The sequence below is a fragment of the Gigantopelta aegis genome, chromosome 14 (assembly GCF_016097555.1).
Source record: "Gigantopelta aegis isolate Gae_Host chromosome 14, Gae_host_genome, whole genome shotgun sequence".
NCBI lineage: Eukaryota > Metazoa > Mollusca > Gastropoda > Neomphalida > Peltospiridae > Gigantopelta > Gigantopelta aegis.
In genome coordinates, this window is record NC_054712.1 from 28,227,718 (window position 1) to 28,245,300 (window position 17,583).

Genomic DNA, 17,583 nt, shown 5'->3' on the forward strand with positions numbered 1-17,583 from the left:
CCGCCGACAGTGTCTCCGTGTAAACTATAGAAAGTTTTATAAGCACAAGACCCATTAGTTCCTCTTGACTAACGTAACTAACGTAAGCTTTCTGATGACGTTAGGTGAAGAGGAATATGTCCGTGATTCTGGTCCGATTGTCATTAGGGTAACATTTCAGTTTTACTGATGGTCTAAGTGCAGTTCTAATAATGTGGATCGAATATTATCGTATATAAACTGAAAAGAAAACATTCCAAAACATTATTATATATCTACATAGGCATGCTCCAAGTTGGCACCACCCAGCGAATTGTGGTCCGTAGACTTAATGTGTCACAATCAGTCATTAGGCGAATGTGGGGCCGATAACGACAAACCAAAAATGTGGATGATCGTCCCCGTTCAAGACGGCCAAGGGCCACAACTTCGGTTCCGGACCGCTTCATTAGGATTTACACGTTGAGGAATTGAGGTCAATCAGCCAATCAAATCGCAAGAGAACCCCGTGTTACATCTGGCGTTACAGTGTCTGGACAGACTATTGGTAACAGACTGCATACAGGCCCGTTGCCACCATATTTTTGCGGGGGGGGGGGGGGGGGGGGGGGGGGGGGATCAAGTGTCACATGAGTGCTTGTGTTTTACTATTAATTATTATTGCAATAAATATTCACACATCTGTTATATCGTGTTATATCTGAATACCCCCAACTTATTTTGAACATAAAACAAACTACTTTTTATTCAATATACACGTAGTTACATTACAACTTGCATTACAATTCAACTGGGCGGGACGTAGCCCAGTGGTAAAGCGCTCGCTTGATGCGCGGTCAGTCTGGGATCGATCCCCGTCAGTGGGCCCATTGGGCTATTTCTCGCTCCATCCAGTGCACCACGACTGGTACATCAAAGACCGTGGTATGTGCTATCCTGTCTATGGGATGTGCATATAAAAGATCCCTTGCTGCTAATCGAAAAGAGTAGCCCATGAAGTGGCGACAGCAGGTTTCCTCTCTCAATGTATGTGTAGTCCTAAACCATATATGTCTGACGCCATATAATCGTAAATAAAATGTGTTGAGTGCGTCGTTAAATTAAAACATTTCCTTCCAATTCAACTAAACGGACTATAGATGATCACGATAGAGGTTTCCCGACACAAGGGAAATAACTCTTAACTTCATAAATAACTCCGTATTTCAATATCATGGTGGTCCAAAATAGTATTCAATTCGTCGTTCGTTGTAAAAATGCACGCTAGCACACACACCCGCAAAGCCAGTCAAACGTATTTTATAATCCTAAAGGGTTTAATGGGTAGGGATTCGAGAGTGCGCACCGATACCCTGCCCCACACACACATACACGATCTTCCAAGAGTTGAAATTCTAGTGTTTAACGAACGTATAAAATCATTTCATTCTTGTTCTTAGTGTAGATATATAACATTTTCGTTGACTGGGTATTTCTAGAAAAGACACCACTAGAGCACATTGATTTATTAATCATCGGCTGTTGGATGTCAAACATTTGGTAATTCTGACACGTAGTCATCAGAGGAAACCCGCTTCATTTTTTCATTAGTAGCAATTAGATGGCATTTGTCTTATAGCTAGTTATTTAAAGACATTCAACTCGCTTTTGCTCGTTATATAAAAAAAAATTCAAACCAATTGTAAGATAAATTGTATCTAACGGTCACTCATATAGTATTTTCTATAAGTGTATTCTTTTTATAGATCGCAAACCCTTCGTAGGAAAACCCTGCATTCGTCATGGCATTGTTGTTACTTTTAAAAGTCAACTTTGAACTTTTGTTTACATATCTTCTCTTCTTTTTTTTTACCTTCCATCTTTCTTTCTTATTTTTCTTCTTTCTTAAAGTAACTTTTCTCAATAATCATCGAATGCATATCCTTGAACATGTTATCACGAGCATCAAAATGCTAAAATGCTCTACGTTAGTTCATTTGCATCTAAAGGGAACCAACGAATTAGCATATGACACCATAATAAATAATGTTAAAACTCATGTAAACCCATTATTTTTTATTTTTTTTAAATAAAAAAAGACCACTCCCCAACAAAAACCTACTATGTAAATAATAATAATAAAAAAAGTATTTTAACAAATTACCATCAAATTCCATTGGTTAAAGCTTCTTTTTTTGATACAGGGTTGAAGATAGTTGATGGTACAGCCAGCGCGCGCAATATTTTAATGTCTGTACGGTACTGCATTATCGATTGCTATTAAATAGTAACACTTCTGTCTACCTTGGCTGTTACAGCATTCAATTTTCAAACCTGTATTAAAATGATATTTAATCTATACATTTGATGATAATTTGCTAAGAAACTAATTTAATGACAAACATTTTATGTAAAAATATTATAGGAGCTGGTATGGGTTTAAAAGTTAATAATGTTTTGATATTGGTTTTAACATTATTCATTATGGAGGTATATGCCAATTAATTGGTTCCCTTTTCACGCAAACGGACTATATAGAGGCATTTTCAGATAAACCCCATTAACTCAAAATAAACTTTTGTGAATGAACCAGCCGTAAAGCACCTGCCATTTTTACATCTTAAAACCAACTGAAATATATATAATACACTTGTATTGAACACTGTACATAGTACATATGTATCTGCACAAACTAAACAACAGTGAAACAAATAAGAAAATCCATATACAGGTTTACTGCCTCTGAAATCTGCTCTCCAAGATAATCGTGCACGGTGGTTTAGCTAATGCAATTTAGATTTAACGTCTGGTTGAAATGTATATATTCGAATTCACATAATGTTAGCATAATTATATACACGCATTATACACCTGGACATTACGCATTATACACCTGGACATTAATAAAGCACCACCATGTTTTGACCGTGTGACTTATACTTCGCAAGTAATTGTGAACATTTCCGTGGATATTGAGAATATTAAAAAAAGATTGACAGTAAGCGACACTGTCGTTACATGAATAATTTAATGTATTCTAGAGAAAAAGGCAGACAACCTAAATATCTATGAAAATGTATGGAATTAACTATGAAGTTTGAATCACACTGATGTGCTTCTCATAAGTAATTTATTCAGGCCATCTCGGTTAATACTCAGTAGATACAGAATATGTGAAAACTCTCAATATCAAGTTTAAATTCCGTCGGTACGGACAATTAGCCTTCTTCTAGACACTTTTTTGTCCGCAATACAATTCAAATGGTGCATAATTAATTTCCATGTGTACATGTATATACATTTTGTATATATATATACCACGAACATGTTCATTTTGTTGCATTTCAGTTCATATACAGAACTCGTAGATATACAAATGCGCACTAGCTTAACAATGTAGTTTGTTCATTTTGAATTCACAGTGCAGGTAGTCCCTATACTCATACACGTTAATCGAACAGTTTAAGTCATAATCTGTCCTAATTGCGCGGGTAAAACAATGACATATAATACAGAAATGTGCACTTTTTTCACACAGTTTTAATTATCACAGATATCCTCACAGTTCTAAAACACGAAATAATCCATAAAGAATAAATCAGTATTGTTTCATGGGACCAAATTCATTTCCGTCGGTGCTGCGACTTATGCTTAGTGTACACCAACCGATTTACGCCGCCTCGACTGTCTGAAAATATGTGCCTACACACCAACCGACGCGACTGTCACGTCTTTTCCCTGCACACACCACCAACTAATGCCGACACGACTGTCGAGTCGACGTTAATCGGTAGGTATGTGCCAAGCGTTACAGTACGAACTCCTCAGCGAAGCGCTCGGCAATTCCTGGAAAAGAGATATTCACTGAACTGCTGTCCTTCCACGCCTCCTCCGGTGGAGGCGATGATCTGAAAGCTGTGGTTCAGCAGTCTCTGGATCACCTGAACAGAGTTCATCTTACAGAAGCCGTTCAGGGGAAACCTGATCACGAAGTGGTTCTCCATGTTCCAGCCGGAATTACGCGTGTCCACGAGAGCAGAAGACAGTTCCGGAAACACTTCTTCTATGAGCGATCGCTCCGCGCTGAGGGAGATCCGCTCCCCGAGATCGGGACTGATGCTGACGGCTATGCAGTCGCAGAACTCGGACGACGTGGGCTCGGTCTTGATTTCCCTGGCCGTCTTCAGGATGGACGACGTGGACGTGGCGGTGTTCTGCTTGTTCTTGCGGATAGTCTCGATATCGCGCATCATGCCCGTCAGCTCGTAGTACTTGGCCTCCTCGTACAGCTGTTCGAAGTCGGAGAACTGCTCGGGCAGCATCACCCGCTGACAGCGAAGGTAGTTAAGCACGTAGCGGAACATCTTGCCGTCGCGGTCGATGAAGTAGTGCTGTTTGAGGCTGTCGAGCACAATGGGCACGTTGCCGTTGAACATCCGGGCTAATTTGGAGTCTGAGAATCTGAAGTAAAAAGAAAGAAAACGTTATTGATTGTGAATTTTATATTGAAGGGTGGGGGTGGGGGAAAAACAGGTTTGAACAGTTTCCTATCTAATGGACACTGTGTAAAATATCTTTAAACACGTAAAATAATTTGAAAAGAAAGCCCTTTTTCTCAACTACATCATCATCATCTCTCTCTTACTCTCTTACTCTCTCTCTCTCTTACTCTCTCTCTCTCTCTCTCTCTCTCTCTCTCTCTCTCTCTCTCTCTCTCTCTCTCTCTCTCTCTCTCTCTCTCTCTCAAACTAATTTTTAAATTATTATTTCGACATTTTGTTGCTGATATCATTTCAGTTTATTGCCATGCATATATCCAAGTAAGCAGGTTGCCCTGTACACACCTCAAGACAAAAAGTTAGTGGTCAGTTGTTAGTGAGACAATATGCTGTGTAGGAGCCGGACATAATTGCCAAACCAGCACCAATAGCATATCCACTATGAGGCACCGAGGCTGCCAAGTTACTTATTAAACCGAAGTCGTTTTTATACAGTAAATCATTTCTATCCGATAATTATTCTGTGCTTTTCTCAAAATGTCATCGCAGATCAATATGTTATTTTGATGTTAGAAAAAAAATCATGTATTCATGATTATGGTTCTTTATATTTGCCTGAACTTTGCTGATGGTGGATGTAAAAGGTTGGTAGTGGTGGTAAACATTTTTTTTTATTAAAAAAGTTATAACCGATTTCGATGGAACAGGTGTTATGTCACATAAAATATTCTTCGTGTTAGTCATTAAGGAGCTTACCAATGAAGGGGTTAAAATACGAGAATATATTTATATGTTTGGGTATCTAATGTTATCCTGCAATTTACTAGTGGTTAACATATGAAACACGCGCGCGCGCACACACACACACACACACACACACACACAGAGAGAGAGAGAGAGAGAGAGAGAGAGAGAGAGAGAGAGAGAGAGAGAGAGAGAGAGAGAGAGAGAGAGAGAGAGAGAGAGAGAGAGAGAGAGAGAAGAGAGAGAGAGAGAGAGACACTCGATGAGGGAGATACAGAGATAGAGAGCGAGCATTTAAACTGTATTTGTTTTTGTTTGCTCGTGTTTAGTGATGTATTTAAAACGCTACATACAAAGCGTTTGTTATACACATCTCTACTGACTTTGTCAGCGAGGGGGTTAAAATATGAAAAACATTTCATACCAAGTGGAGCGCACACTCGACCTGTGTTGCCTGTCGTGTAGGGTATATTTGAAATCCGATTACCCGCCCTAGGGGCAACACTCTTTCATTTGTACAGCTAGCCTGGGGCGCTACATCCGACAGAGGTGTTGTGTTTCATTCGTGCATGTCTCATTATAGCTTTTTTTTGTCCAAATCCCGCGCTTAGTAATCAGAAAATGGACCGAGTTTTAAGCAGCGCTTTCAGTGGCCTCCCGTTTACCATGAAGGGTATGTTTGCCCACAGGGCAAATCAGACTTTATTACAATCAAAGTTTGTATTTTGTACATGAAATAGCCTTTGCGGGGAACAGTTTTTATTTAATTATCCACATTCTGGGGCATTGGCTTGCGGCACCAGATCAAAAGCTAAAAAGATCACAGCAACACGACACGACAATGTGTATCATTTCGGCAGCGAGAACAAAAAAAAAGAGTATTTTCTGTTCATCAGAATTGTACATTTAAATCGGTTAAAGGTTTAGTTTAGATTGTGTGTGTGTGTGTGTGTATGTGTGTGTGTGTGTGTCTGTGTGTGTGTGTGTGTGTGTGTGTGTGCGTTTCTATGTATGTGTGTGAATGTGTGAGTATGTGTTAATGTGTGAGTTTGTGCGTGTGTTCGTGTGTGTGTGTGTGTGTGTGTGTGTGTGTGTGTGTGTAATCTAATGATATTATAATAGCCGCGGAAGTAAAAACACACGATGTACATGTATATAATATGGACTCTCGCCTAGGGCTTGTACAAGGTAGAACGTCATCGAAACTGCGGACAGCATTTTATTAGTTTCCATACTGTCTGTTGTGCCATAGTCAATGATCTTTTTCTAAAACAGCAAATCACGAAATGCGCCCTGTTGGCAAAGGATTAGAGATGTAGTCGCCGATTCTTTTGTAAACCAGATCCGCAAACCAACATGCGCACTGCCTCCACGAAACATATCCAATATGGCCGCGGGCAAGACATTCGGGAACCTACTCTTTCTCTTGGGATCGTTCATCGCTGTCAAGCGAGAGGAAAGCGGATAGGGGTACTGGCAGAGAAGATTGTAATTATTCGCCAAGATTGCCCGCAAGGTATCTCAGCCAGTAAAGCCTGCCTGGTTTAAAATTACCGTCTGCAAATCTAAAATATAGTCTGTTAATGCTAAGTCGCCCTGGGCAAGCGCGCTCTCAATGGCATCCATTTACGTCAACCAAAAATAAACATTTAATGAATTCCAAATATGCGACTTATTGATATGCGCCAAAACTTAGTACTAAAATGATTTTTCTTTTAAATTGAAAATAACAAAATTTCAAAATAACAATTTAATAGATGTTTGTGAAAAATAAAAATGTCGGAAACTTGTCATTGTGTAACTCCAAGTTCAATCAAATCAATAGCACACATTTTATTCCAGAGAAACAGTCCATGATAGTGAGTCTACCACAGCGTGCTTGGACCTGAAGTAAATAATATTAGGTCATAACGTTTGTCACGTGAATTGAATATAACCACGAATTGTAAGATATTTTAAAAATAAATTATGATCAGGCTTGTGGCCCATGACATCATTTCACATCATATAGGCTAATATCTGATTATTAATTTTACCGTTCAAAACTTGAAGTTTACATTAGAAGTTTACAAACTTGAAGTTTACATTATAAGTTTACAAACTTGAAGTTTACATTAGAAGTTTACAAACTTGAAGTTCACATTAGTCTTTGAATTCAAACTGGAAAATACTTCATGACTGCAGTAAAAACAAACTCACAAAATTGCGTTGTCAAATATTAGCAACACCATGTCTTAGGTGGACCGACCTCGATTGTGTGATCGTTTTGCTTAATTAACACTGCTCAGTTGTGGGTTCGCATCCCAGTACCGTCTACTACCCAGAGTGAGCTTTAACGACTCACTGGGGAGGATTATGGAATTGTAGACCTGTTTTATTTCATTATTAGCGTGGTAATGTCTTTATTCCATACAAAGTTGTAATGTGGATCTCAATGTCAGTAGTATTGAATTGACGGCCAACGTCTGACGTTATGGATTGAGGATTTTGTTACATAAAAACCAAGTTAAACTAAAATAGAATGATGATTGACGTATAACTGTATTCTGAATACGAATATGAATAATGCGCGGGCAAGTGTTCATCTGAAGGCCACGTTCCCTTTTAGTGAGGAGTGGGGGTGGGGTGAGGTCTTAATCTCGTGATGTTCACTGTGACATATTTCACACATACACGTGGCCAGAATATTGTATACCCGCGATTGGTGGAGGCGTGGCCCTCTGCCCAACCCCACACCCACCTCTGGCTTCGTATGCATTGAAAATTATATGCTTCATGGGTAGGGAGAAGCAATTTTCGATGTAACCATATTTTACTCAAATAACAATAATGTATAGAATGTCCAGTAATAAATTTTCTGTGAACTTATATACCCTTCTATACTTGTATTTCATGTGCTTTACACAATGTTGCACCAGCACGTGCAATCATATATTATACTTCGAAAATAATATGTTATTGACCATCGACTTGATATGTACAATCAGTGTTATCGTATTTTGGACATCCAAGGCCGTGTTTAATAAAACAAGTTATAATGGTCTTCACTTAGCCTCGTATCCTAATCTTTTGTTATGCAAATAGCCATAGTTATTGATAAAACGAAATTGCATTCACCACATGCATATATTTTTTCAAAATGAAAATAAGTCAACTTCGTGCAGTTTAGATGATGAATTGTATATAAAACCTGTCGGGGTTTGGGTTTGTTTTCATGCAAATGTAAAAAAAAAAGGATTGAATAGGAATTAAACGTAACATTTGCAAAAAACTTAGGGTCTAAACAATTGACCAGGACTATATTATTTTATCTCTATTATGGCCTAATTTGCACCTCAGTTAAAACCCGAATCGTGTTGAACACACACGTGTAATAGGCCTATTGAATCGTTTCAGTGTTCACCACATTGTTATTTTATGTTTTGTTTGTTTGTTTTGTCCTTTCTAAGTGAAGACATTCGTGAGGCTGATCCTATACAGCCAAATCAGCGTGTAGCGTGGAGCGTGGAGCTGAAGGGTCTCTCTAACAACGCTCAATCGACAGCAGGAGAGCGCGACCGTAGCTCCACAGTCGCGGAACTTACAACACAGAAGAAAACGCTTGCGTGGCCGTTAAGTGGCCTCAGACCACAATTACTTTCAGCTTGTTGACGGAAGATGTTACGCCATCAATTAGTTCCATCCTGCAGACACTTTTCTGGTTACTACAGTACCTCTCAAGCGATTGGTCGCTTAATTAATTTCACACATTAAATCAATGGATCGGCTTTAGTACTTGCTCTGGTCCGTCGGAGAACATTATAGACGACAAAACTGTTATCCGCGATCAAGATCGTATCTCTGCACAATGCAGAGTCGAATGGGTATTTGGCAAACTGGTGGTTGATTCCATGAATCTCTCTCTAGTGTCTTGTCTATAGGAGGACAGCCACTCCCGAGATCCTTTACTGAACAATACATCCTTGAACCGCCACAAGGAGGATTGCCACTCCCAGACCGGTTTACTAAACCAAAATTAGCACATGACCAGAGCTCATTGGAATAAATATAGCCCGTACGAACCGGAGGGGGTGAGACTGACCCCCCCCCCCAAACTTGAGGACAAAAATGTACTGTTTTGTTTTTTGTCCTATTCCATATAAATAAAAAGATTTAAAATTGGCTTATGTCCCCCCCACCCCACCCCACCCCACCCCCGGCCCACTAGACTGGGCTCCCTTCCACCATAGATTTATTTATTATTATTAAAAAAAAAAAAAAAAAAAAAAAAAATTGGGGGGAGGGGGATTTCATAGGCTTGACATTTGACCTTACCTCGTCAGAGTTTCCAAAGATGACGTATATATTGTTCCGCCCACATCGATGTGAACGGGTGCGGTGTAGCGTGTGGGTGTGGCAGAGCAGGGGACACCGGAAATCTTGTTGAAGTGTCCATTGGGGGTCACCGCTGAAGAAGGTCGTGACGTCACAGGGGACGACATTGTACTGCTGACGTCGCACGTTTTGGCAAGTTAGAAGATCAGCTGGAAATAAAAACAAAAAAAACAGGTGAAATAAATGTTGGGGTGGATCATTTTAAAGACCCCATAGTCGTACAATAATTATTTACCGTATAAGTGACAAAAGAAAATATTGCTAACCCAGTAGGCTATCTACCAGACTTGGTGTCGATAGTTTATCTACAGTGTTCTAAAGTTTGCTTTGTTTAATGTCACCACTAGAGCACACTGATTTATTCATCATCGGCTATTGAATGTCAAACACTTGGTAATTCTGACATACAGTCTAAAGGCTCATATAGCCTGGACGCGGCGCGTGCGTCGGTGAGAGCATGCCCCTTTTATATTTGCCATTGGTCCCATAACACGACTCATAGACAGTGTGGGTGCCCTCCCTAATGTGGGTAACCGCCCACGATACAATTCTGGTTGTGCCAGTGCAACAGACAGGACAACACATACACCTGCCTTTGATAACGGGTCCTCCGAGGGGGTTCGATCTGACGAGTTATTTCATAATCTTGAATACTAGGACTTTATATAATTGACTTTGAACGTTAAGATCTGATGTGAGTTTTCATTTGTTGTGGTTTTCATTTGTTGTGGTTTTCATTTGTTGCTGCTGTTGTTGTTGTTTGGTATTTGTTTTAAATGATACACAAATTACCATTACAAGTTTTAATCCTGATATCGTTCATTTTGTTTTTTTATTACAACTACACATTTGTTACTGAACTTCTTTTTTTCTTCTGCATTTTTTCTACTTTTATTTATTTACTTATCTATTTATTGGGGGTGGGAGGGGGGCGGCGTGGTATAAAATGCAGAAACTATATTCATAATGATGACTTACGGGGTCATAACCTCGGTCACAGATAAAAATCAAACAACAGTCAAAAAACTGCAGGGTATAATAACATCTGGAAATACAGACGCCAGTGACGTCGCCAGGGGGGTCGTCTCGATAGCGTAGTTCACTGCTCCGGGGACGTTCCATCTCGAGGGCTGTTTCTTACATTTTTAGTAAATATTTGTGTACTAAAAACAGAAAGGAATATTTTTGTTTGGCACGTCTGCGCACATTCTCGTCTCAATCCAAATCATTGACATCCAATAGCTGATGAGTAATTAACCAATGTGCTGTAGCGGTGTCGTTAAACAAAACAAAACGATCCAAATCATTGCCATCCAATAGCTGATGAGTATTAATCAATGTGTGGTAGCGGTGTCGTTAAACAAAACAAAACGATCCAAATCATTGCCATCCAATAGCTGATGAGTAATTAATCAATGTGTGGTAGCGGTGTCGTTAAACAAAACAAACAATCCAAATCATTGCCATCCAATAGCTGATGAGTATTAATCAATGTGTGGTAGCCGTGTCGATAAACAAAACAAACAATCCAAATCATTGCCATCCAATAGCTGATGAGTAATTAATCAATGTGTGGTAGCGGTGTCGATAAACAAAACAAACAATCCAAATCATTGCCATCCAATAGCTGATGAGTATTAATCAATGTGTGGTAGCGGTGTCGTTAAACAAAACAAAACGATCCAAATCATTGCCATCCAATAGCTGATGAGTAATTAATCAATGTGTGGTAGCGGTGTCGATAAACAAAACAAACAATCCAAATCATTGCCATCCAATAGCTGATGAGTATTAATCAATGTGTGGTAGCGGTGTCGTTAAACAAAACAAAACGATCCAAATCATTGCCATCCAATAGCTGATGAGTAATTAATCAATGTGTGGTAGCGGTGTCGTTAAACAAAACAAAACGATCCAAATCATTGCCATCCAATAGCTGATGAGTAATTAACCAATGTGTTGTAGCGGTGTCGTTAAACAAAACAAACAATCCAAATCATTGCCATCCAATAGCTGATGAGTATTAATCAATGTGTGGTAGCGGTGTCGTTAAACAAAACAAAACGATCCAAATCATTGCCATCCAATAGCTGATGAGTAATTAATCAATGTGTGGTAGCGGTGTCGTTAAACAAAACAAAACGATCCAAATCATTGCCATCCAATAGCTGATGAGTAATTAACCAATGTGTTGTAGCGGTGTCGTTAAACAAAACAAACAATCCAAATCATTGCCATCCAATAGCTGATGAGTATTAATCAATGTGTGGTAGCGGTGTCGTTAAACAAAACAAAACGATCCAAATCATTGCCATCCAATAGCTGATGAGTAATTAATCAATGTGTGGTAGCGGTGTCGTTAAACAAAACAAAACGATCCAAATCATTGACATCCAATAGCTGATGAGTAATTAATCAATGTGTTGTAGCGGTGTCGTTAAACAAAACAAACAATCCAAATCACGGGGCAGAATGTGAGAGACGGGATATAGCATAGTCGGTACAGCGCTCGCCTGAGGTGCCTACGTCGTAGGATCGAATCACCTCTGTGGACCCATTTTATGATTGTTCCACCCTCCCCCGTTCCAACCAACTACTGGTAAATCAAATACCGTGATATGTGCTGACTGTCTGTGAGAAAGTGCATATAAAAGATCCCTTGCTGCTAATGAAAAAATGTAGCGGTTTACTCTAGGACTACGTGTCAAATATTACGTTTTACAACCAATAGCTGATGATTAATAATTCAATGTGATCTAGTGGTGTCGTTAAACAAAACAAACTTTATCTTTGAACTCCGTGGTAGAGCGCTCGCCTGAGGATCCATTGCGCTTGATTGACTCCCCCCAACCCCCAGTGGGCCATGTCTCGTTCTATCAGCGCCCACCCAGTGCTCTACTAGTAGCCAGTGGTAAAGCGCACGCCTGATGCGCGGTCGTTCTAGGATCGATCACCGTCGGTGGGCCCATTGGGATATTTCTCGTTCCAGGCAGTGCACCACGACTAGTATATCAAAGGACGTGGTATGTGCTGTCCTGTCTGTGGGATGGTGCATATACAAGATCTCTTGCTACTAATGGAAACATGTAGCGGGTTTCCTCTCTACGACATCCGATAGCCGATGATTAATAAATCAATGTGCTCTAGAGGTGTTGTTAAACAAAACAAACTTTTAAAACTTTATACGGGAAAGTGCATTATAAAATACTCCTTTCTGCTTTTGGTGACGACAGCAGGTTACCTCTCACTTCCTCAACAAAATGTTGAAATATGTACACATCAAAAATGTATTGAGGTGTAATTCTTTTCTTTTTTTGGGCGTGACATAGCCCAGTGGTAAAGCGGTCGGTCTAGGATCGATCCCCGTCGGTGGGCCCATTGGGCTATTTCTCGTTCCAGCCAGTGCACCACGACTGGTATATCAAAGGCCGTGGTATGTGCTATTCTGTCTGTGGGATGGTGCATAAAAAATCCCTTGCTGCTAATCGAAAAGAGTAGCCCATGAAGTGGCGACAGCGGGTTTCCTCTCTCAATATCTGTGTGGTCCTTAACCATATGTTCGACGCCATATAACCGTAAATAAAATGTTGAGTGCGTCGTTAAAGAAAACATTTCCTACCTTCCTTCTTTTCTCTTTAAATTCAATCTAGATAAAAGAAAAAAAAATGTAGCTGGTTTCTTCTCTAAGACTATACGTCAAATTCACCAAATGTTTGACATGCAGTAGCCGATGATTAAAGAAAGAAAAAGAAAAAAAGTTTTATTTAACGACGCACTCAACACATTTTATTTACGGTTATATGGCGTCAGACATATGGTTAAGGACCACACATATTTTGAGAGGAAACCCGCTGTCGCCACTACATGGGCTACTCTTTCCGATTAGCAGCAAGGGATCTTTTATTTGCGCTTCCCACAGGCAGGATAGCACAAACCATGGCGCTTTTTTTGTTGAACCAGTTATGGATCACTGGTCGGTGCAAGTGGTTTACACCTACCCATTGAGCCTTGCGGAGCACTCACTCAGGGTTTGGAGTCAGTATCTGGATTAAAAATCCCATGCCTCGACTGGGATCCGAACCCAGTACCTACCAGCCTGTAGACCGATGACCTAACCACTGCGCCACTGAGGCCGGTCAAGCCGATGATTAAAGGCGCAGACGTTAGTTTTAACTCGTACAAAATGGACACTAAGTTGAGTTAATCTACAAACCTATAACTCATTTGGATAAAGTTACAATAGAGTGAAAGAAGAGTCTATGACGTTAAAACAGGAAACATCTTTAAAAATAGACTAGAACTCAAAGCAATAAACCGCTACTTCTCAGACGCACGTTCTACGGAAATGTATAACCTAAAGAATAATGTTTGATATCAGTGATCATAAACGGCTCTAATAGTGAAAAATATGATGTCGTGTTTAAAACCTAGGATCTGTCCCTTTAATAAATCAATGTGCTCTAGTGGTGTCGTTAAACAAAACAAACTTTAACTTTCAATTCAGATCAAAGTTCACAAGTGATTCGACATTATATCCAACAATTCCTCACGAGAAATAGGGCACCACATACCACGACCTTTGATACATACCAATCGACGTAATAAATCAATGTATTAAAAAAAACCCTAGCATCTGGAACACGGCATATTATTAAAGAGTTTTCAACATAAAAAGCTTACCATTATCATATTGATATACTTACCTTTGTATTACACCCAATAGCCTATATTTGTTTTGTGCTAAACATTCATTCATTCTGTTACCATTATCAATCTAATCCAGATGATTCATTTTACTTTCTGTTCAGAATTCTTTAACTTTATTTACCATATATACAAGCCTATCTCCCACCACATATCTTCCCTGCCCCCCCCCCCCCCCCCAAAAAAAAAAAAACCCAAACAAAAAACCCAACAACAACAAACAAACAAAAAACCCAAAAAGAAACAAAACCCAACAAAAAAAACACCCAAAAACATTTTTTTTTTAAAATAAATAAACACTCCAAAAAAAAACACCACAACGTAGCAAGTCACTTCTGATCGTTTCAACGGTTTCTTTTGCCGTCATAACTTGCATTTACATTGGCGGGTCAGTTGGAATTTATACAAAAGTATTTAATTTGTTATGTCTTATGTTATGTCGAAAATATTACTTTACCAATACCATCCACCTCTGTGTCAACTGCATTTAAGTTTGACGTGTGTTTTATTCAGTAAATCTAACATTATTCGTTCATTACTCGTACTTATTTATCAACCAATTGATAACGCCACTATAGGCGTACGGGCTCCCGTTTTTGTAGAGGGGCAGACAGGTTTTTGCCTGAAAATGCCCGAATCTGGATAATAACATTTATTCATTACTACCAAAGAGATATATACTATAGGGTTGCAAACGAATCATTACGCATTTTTGCATGGATTACAACTAATTTTGAGGATAGAATGATGGGAATACATGGTAAAAAGGTCTCAAATTAGCACATTTTGCTCGAATATCTCTATCATGCCTGTCCGAATTTGAAGTTTTGCTCCAGCACTAGGGGATCAGTTGACCCATCCCCTCGCCCCCTGTCGCGTACGCTTATGAACGCCGCCGTGGTTGGTATCAACACGCCAACGACCACGTTTCTTTAACCTGAGACATTTCCACGACTGACATATTAAAGGCTGTGCTGTGTGCTGCCATGCATGGGACAGCGCATATAAAAGATTATCCCTTTCTGCTTGCGAAAATGTAGCGGATTTCCTCTGAAGACTATAACATGTCTGAGTTATTAAATGTTTAACATCAAATACCCAATATGATCTAGTGATGTCGTTAAACAAAACAAACAAACTCTTATCCTAATGCGGGGAAAATAGTAAATATACAGTAAATACAACATGTCTTAAGAATTAAGACCATTTTGGTTGACAAAAATAACTGCGACGTAAATACCGCAAGAGAGTTAAAAAAGGAAAATTAAATAGAAATCTCTTCAACATTGTAATGTTGTCTGTAACACGATGTAGCAAAGACAAATGGTCACCTCCCCATCCCCATATACTTTCCCAAAATGTTGACAATCATGTATTGTTAAAAACATCTTAAAATCGCTCAATCAATTTAATCATTAATGTTGTACCTTCTACTGATTCCACCCCATCCCCAAGAAAAACGAAGACTAGACGTGTGTGAAAAAGTGTTGTAAACAGTTAAATGTCGTCGCCACCCTTTTCTCGTTTCCGAGTCTAACAACTGTCCACTGTAATGACTATGGGACACGCCACACACAAATAATATCAGCGCACCTTATTTCATTCCGCCTAAAACCTCGATTGACTTAGCTGCACCTTTGAAGACGTAAGATAATATAACACGACAGTACACGTCCAGGTACCAGTAGACGGGTCTAATCACACTGCGCGACAAATAGTTCAATATTAAAACACTTACCTCGATCAATTAAAAAAATATCACCGTTGTACGTTGTCTCAGTGGGCTCTCAAAAAAGTCCATGGAAGCCAAACAGCACGCATATTAGTTGTAGCAGCTGGGCTCCTTCGTCTGACGATATCTTCTCTAAACTGAGCCCGGAATGGCTGCCGAGCGGTTTCCACTCGCGGGGATGCCTCGGGGCTAACTCCGCATTTCGAGCAAGGATAATGGATGCCATAGAGACGACTGGACGAATAAAGTTGCAGCTGTGGCAACGACGAAGGAAATAGAGAGATGATGATAAATGAGGGATGTTGTAATCACCAGTCTTTTAAAGTGCGGTGTTGGGGTTTATTACAGGCAGCGAGAGCAGAGGCTGAAAAGAAAAGGAGGGGGAAAAAAAGAGAAAGAAAAGGTTTGTTCACACACAAACACTTCTGGCTTGTTAATTGTGTAACACACTTAATCACTCACAGAAAAATCTTCTGGGTGTGTGTCAGGAGTGTGTGAATGGGATCACGTAACAATGTGAAGTTTTATTAAAAGTGTGATAAATGCAAGTTATTTATTCAAGAGTTTCGTTAACACACATTAATTATTACTCGGAGTTATTTCCCGTTTCATCAACATGTTTTAAAATATATAAATATACAGATAACATATGCTTGTCTGTATTTCATGGTAGCTAGATTTTTCTTTAAATACACTAGTAATCTTCACCACCACCACTAATTAAAATCTTAGTAAATGGCAAACTACAAGGTATCTCTGTCCAAAACAGAATCCAATGGATATACCAATCTGAATAAAACGGTTATTGTATTCAAAATGGTATCTCAGCACAGGTCAAAGTCAAAGTTAGTTTTCACAATGTCCAGTCATGACATTAAACTTACATGTTGTTAACCAGTACCAACGCTACACGAAGAAACCCGACGCTTCTGTGCGAAACGAACCTGTCCTGTACTTTCTTGTGGTGACGTATAGCAAAATGTGTGCCCACGTGACGCGTTGGTACTCGTTAACAACATGTAAGTTTAATGCCATGACTGGACTCGAGAATAATCAAACTAATGCTTTGTGGCATCAGATTTAGGGGGGAAAAGTGTATTTTAGACACAGTAGCTGGCGATTGCCGAAGTATTATACACGATCCTTTCTAGCTCTCCCCATCAACCTATCAAGACATGGAGAGTGAAGTGATTCGAGCTACAACCTCATGAGATACACCTTGCAAACTTTATCCGTATGAGGACTGACAACCATCACATGTACTGCTGCATAGTCACCCAGCAAGGAAACAAAACATGTCTGGAACAGAGTCAAACTAAATTTAATAAAATTTAAATTTAAAATTACATCTACATCACGAATTACTGGTATAATATGATGCATATCCATCGAAACTAGTAACTAGTATAGGCGTCTTACAAGGGCGGACCCAGGACACATTTTAGGAAGGGAACCAAGGGCAAAGGGGCACATGGAACAACTCGCTGAAAAGGGCACTTCAATGAAAATTGTAATTTTTTTTTAAAAAGGGGCACATTAATTTTTTAGGGGAAGGGACAGGTACCCCTAGTC

At 39.5% G+C, this 17,583-nt stretch overlaps 1 protein-coding gene across 1 annotated transcript; it reads right to left on the bottom strand.

Annotated features, from left to right (window-relative positions):
* Positions 1-2,677: 2,677 nt before the first annotated feature.
* Positions 2,678-16,341, bottom strand: LOC121387983 (BTB/POZ domain-containing protein kctd15-like). Its single transcript, XM_041519169.1, has 3 exons — positions 16,018-16,341; positions 9,516-9,724; positions 2,678-4,419 (listed from the first exon to the last, which is right to left on the bottom strand). Exons 2-3 carry the CDS (start codon positions 9,680-9,682, stop codon positions 3,783-3,785), a joined length of 804 nt encoding a protein of 267 aa, XP_041375103.1. The 5' UTR covers positions 9,683-9,724; positions 16,018-16,341; the 3' UTR covers positions 2,678-3,782.
* Positions 16,342-17,583: the final 1,242 nt, after the last annotated feature.

Coding starts and splice junctions, on each gene's coding strand:
- LOC121387983 (XM_041519169.1), bottom strand. CDS start 9,682: ATGTCGTCCCCTGTGACGTCACGACCTTCTTCAGCGGTGACCCCCAAT. Junction 4,420..9,515: donor TCTTTGGAAACTCTGACGAG/GTAAGGTCAAAT, acceptor TTTTTACTTCAG/ATTCTCAGACTCCAAATTAG.